Genomic DNA, 4,404 nt, shown 5'->3' with positions numbered 1-4,404 from the left:
AAAAAAAAAAAAAAAAAAAAAGTCACGGCAGCTTTAAAAATACCTGTATCTACCTATAGAGACGTTCACAACTCAGGTCCAGACATAATATCTAGGGAACAAATTGGAATCTGGATTTTTTTTTTTCCTTCTCCAAGAAAAACTGTAATCATTATTTCTCAGTCTGTCCGTCTTGTGGATAACTGGATGACATAAAGAAACTAATATTCTCCTCCCTGATAGAAGGTGAACTAAGAAAAGAGGCAGAAATGTTTTTTGGAGGGGGGAGAAGTGGAGGGCGGAAATCACCCTACAGCCATGAGGTCCCTGCCCTCTTTGGATTTCACATCACGACTGTAGGATGCCCACGTTCCCATCACCATTGTAGAAAGATTCTTTAATTTTCCGCCCCATTTCCTTTGTCATTCAACAATGCACATTGCTTTTTTTTTCTTTTTTTCTTTTAAATAAGCGATAAACAAGCTGCGGCCACAAAAGCTGATGCCCGGGCACCTGCGAGTGTTTGAGGCCAAATTGGTTGTGCGAATCCCAGCGCTCCAAAGCCCACCCCCGCCCGCCAGGTAGCAAAAGCAAGAATGAGGATAACAACCAAAATAACAGCAACAACAACCCCACAAGAACAGTAATAAACCAGATTTCAAACACAAGGTAGTAACTGGAGCTATCTTACACAACCTACATTCATTTCTAGATTCCCAGATATGTTAAAGAACCTGAGAAGTTTTTTGATCCACTCCCCACGAATAACTATTCACAAGAGTTTAATATCCATGCCCCTCCACTGGCTTGGGAACCAAAACTCACGACTAGTTTTCATTTGCTTTCTCCCAATTGAGGTTCAAATGAAAATAACTCCCAGCTGTGTTTTTTCCATCCACTTTCTCCCCTCGTGTTATCTTTCCGGGCTTTGTAAATATTCGTTCCAATAATTACTATTATACTGTAAGAATAATCGTATTACCTTCACCTCAACCACACACCTCTCGTCTAACCTTTTTTCACAAACGCACAGATCAGAACTCTTTAATCTGCACCAAATCTAAGTATCTCGGTTCTAGCCAGCATTCTTATCTCAATAGCCTCTAGGACCCACAGCGGCTCTCTTCAGTACCGGCACCTGGCTTTTCAGCACCAAGGACAGTTCCCAGAATAGCGGGGTTGGGAGACACCTCCAACCTCTCAGCTCCACAGCCTCGGAAACCTCTTTCCGACCCCAGGTGATGCTCACAAGTACAATGTGCGCTCCCTTCGCCTTCCAGAATGCACAGAACATTTCAAAAAGAAATATCCAAAACGAATCTGCCCTTCCTACCCTCGCAGCCCCCTCTCCTCGTAAAAGAACAAAAGCAAACACTCACCATGTCTGAAACAGGCAATAGATTGAAGGCAGAGAGTGAAACCAGCTATTGACAAGACTGGGTTCGGCTCCAGCAAGAGAGGCGCTTTCTATATCTCCTTGGGAAAGGCCAGGTTTGCGTCAGTGCAAAGCAAGGTGCCCTTCGTTTGACATTTTCTTGATAAGACAAGTTTGATAAATCATTACCTCCTTGGATTCGAGTTTTAAAGGGACAACAGCCGAGAGTACGCTGGCCAGTTGTCACTCGGTCGGGAGGGGGCTGCGTGTTTGGCGTGACTCATGTGGGTCTGATTACTAAACCGAAGCAGGCGGGAGGAAATGATAGAAGTTTGCCTCCTCCTAATTAAGGGAAACATGGGAGGGACACGTCCCACTGCACCCAAGCTGAGGCGCAGCCGCCAGAGGAGCGCTTTGGGCTGCTGAGGTGGGCTCAGAGGAAGGAGTTAAATCACTGTCATGTTTCCCTCTTTCTCTTCGGCTAGATCCTGTTGCCACCTCTCCAAACCTGCAGGCAGCGGATTCTGCAATATTACTATAAAGAGATCGAGGGTCTCACGAAGCGACACAGTTCTGCAATGGCTGTACGCACGGTTCCTGCGTTTATAAGGCTGTACCAACCTTGCGTGTGGGACTTCAGATTCCCACAGCCCACCCTCCCAGCCAACCAGTGTTGGAGAGATCCTACGTTTTCGCTTAAAAATTGAGGTCTAGTGTTTGCATTTCTATTTCATCTCCACTAACACAATTAAGAGAAAGCCCTGAGTAAAATTAGCACTATTCGCATTGTATGTTTTAAGCTCCTCTGAAAATATTATAAGTAAAAAGGAAATTATTTCCAACACTGACCTGCTTCTTAGGTCACTTTCAAAGTCAAAGGAATCCCATTCTTTCTTCCTAGCCCTCTCAATAAAAATTCACCAGAGCCAGGAATGATTTGGACGCACAAGGTGTTATAGACCCTCCAAATCACCATCTGCGGCAACCGGGCAGTAGGGCTGGCCCTCCGAGATGCCACCAGAGGACGTTCTACTGCTCTGTGGCTGGGGTGGAGGTGGCCGTGGCGATAGAAAGATGGACTTTCCTGCTGGTACAAAGCAATGGCTATAATCATTAGAAAGGGAAAACACCTTTACATAGGTGTAGTTTGGAGACTAATAGGGGATTCGTATCAAAACGCTTCCCTTCTCTCCTTCCTGGCCGGGCTCCTTCAGGCAACTCCAGGCCTCGGAAATGGGGAGCTACGGAAAGCACTTTGTCCCTTCTCTGCTGCCCGCAGCCTTGCCAACTGCCTCGGGGTCGGCTCCGTCACACTCGACTGGGCCGTCCCCACGCGGCGGGAGGACAATGCTGCGGCGGCAGATTGCGGTGGGCGCCCAGAGCACTACTGCCGGGCCCCTCCCGCCTCCTTCCGAGCTGCGCGAACGCACGCGGATCCCTCAGCTCACTGACTCTGCCCCCTGGCCCCTCCGGGGGCAGCCGGCTGGGGACCCACGGTCTGCATGACTATGGAAGGAGGACAGGTTCCCTGAAGAGACCTTCCTTGTGAGCTTCCTTGAGGGCTTCAAGCCGCTTTGTATTGTCGCTTTAATATTTATTAAGCTCTCAATATCGAACAATCGTGCAAGGGCTTTCCATGAATTACCCCATCTAGGCTTAACAACAACCTTTGAGAAACTCCCAGTTTGAAAGCTGGAGAAACTGAGGCTCAGAAAGTCGCGTTCGAGCCCTGAAGAATCTCCCAAACCCTCCCACAGGGCCGTCTGGGGGCCGATCGCGCCCTCCCTAGAGGACCGCTCTAAGGCAAACCCAGCGAGGTCGGGAGCGGGTAGGAAGGGAGATGGGGTGGGACTGTGGTGGGCTCTCACTGGGGGAGGTCAGGAGAGAAGGCGGGGCCAGGAATCCCACAGCGGCGCTTGCTTCGGCCCTGGTGGGCGCTCGAAAACACCCTGGACTCTGGCAGCCACGGGGAAAGCCGAGGGGCTCTGCTGGGCGCTTCTTCGGAAACAGTCCCCAGTTTCCAAGGAGCCAAACCAGGATAAGAGAACTATAAAGGGCAGGCCTGGCAGCCCCCCGACTTCCGCGCCAGGAAGCGCGCCCCTAGGTCAGAGTAGGACTCCCTCGGCGGGCCCTGGGCCCACTTCCAAGAGGGAGTCACGACTTCGAAAGTCAGTTTTCGCAATTTGCATTTGAGCCGCCCGCACCAAGTGCCCGGCGCCAGCGGAGCGTCCAGCCAGCGCACCGATGCTCCGGGGCGCACTGACGTCCCTGCCCGGGCTGGAGCGAGAAGGAGTGCGCAGAGGCGGTGGAGTACTGCTGTCCTCGCCGCCCCGCGCCCCGGGTCAGTCCCCCGGGTCTGACGTTTCTCCCGCAGGCCCTCCCTCGCCGAGTGCGCACTCGGTTCCCTCCTGGGGCCCGACGTGCGTCAGGTCCTTCAAAGGCGGTTGACGCGCAGGCTGCAGGCGGTTGGCGGAGGCACTGCTTTGGCTTCCCACCTTCCCCCCACTTGCAGCCGCAAGGTTCTGTAGAGGAGGGGCCGCGTGGAGAGGGGAGCGGAGAGACCTAGAGGGGTTGTTCTGAAGCCAACGCGGATGCGGAGTGGTGGGCACCAGCCTGGCAGCCGGGTAGGGGGCGAAGGCAAGAGAGAGCGTGCGGGGGCAGGATGCCAGGGGCGGCCTTGCGCCCCGTTGGGTGTCAACGCTCGGGAAGCGCCGAGGAGTGAGCCGCAGTATTTAGAAAAACAAGAAGAAAAGACTCAAGTCCTGCGGTTGCGGGCCTCCACCCACGCCCTACGCCGCCGCCTGTTTGGAGCGATAATCGGCCTCTGAGCGCCGCCGCCGAGCAGGCCGTAAATCCGCATCCGTCACTGAGCAGCCATTCGGTCGGAATCAGCCGGTCGCTATGGCCCTAATTACTTTGTCAAAGATGAAAAATAGTAATTGATTTTGCCCTTGATCACTCTGCTCCCCCCGCCCCGCAGTTAAGCAAATAAATAGCTATTTTTGAACCCCCCTGTCCACCCAGCAGAATGGGGGGGCAGGGGAGGGGGA

General features: G+C 52.7%; 1 protein-coding gene across 1 annotated transcript in view; it reads right to left on the bottom strand.

Moving 5' to 3' along the window:
• Nucleotides 1-2,468, bottom strand: part of SLC6A5 (solute carrier family 6 member 5) — a 54,886-nt gene extending 52,418 nt beyond the window's left edge. The window contains exons 1-2 of the mRNA XM_024764616.1: nucleotides 2,328-2,468; nucleotides 1,112-1,252 (exon numbers count right to left, since the gene is read on the bottom strand). Of these exons, the coding sequence (XP_024620384.1) occupies nucleotides 1,112-1,252; nucleotides 2,328-2,468 (282 nt within the window). The remainder of the gene's footprint in view (nucleotides 1-1,111; nucleotides 1,253-2,327) is intronic.
• Nucleotides 2,469-4,404: the final 1,936 nt, after the last annotated feature.

Source organism: Neophocaena asiaeorientalis, unplaced genomic scaffold (genome assembly GCF_003031525.2).
Source record: "Neophocaena asiaeorientalis asiaeorientalis breed wild unplaced genomic scaffold, Neophocaena_asiaeorientalis_V1.1 scaffold230, whole genome shotgun sequence".
Classification (NCBI taxonomy): Eukaryota; Metazoa; Chordata; class Mammalia; order Artiodactyla; family Phocoenidae; genus Neophocaena; species Neophocaena asiaeorientalis.
This window is presented reverse-complemented; position numbering and strand designations above follow the sequence as displayed.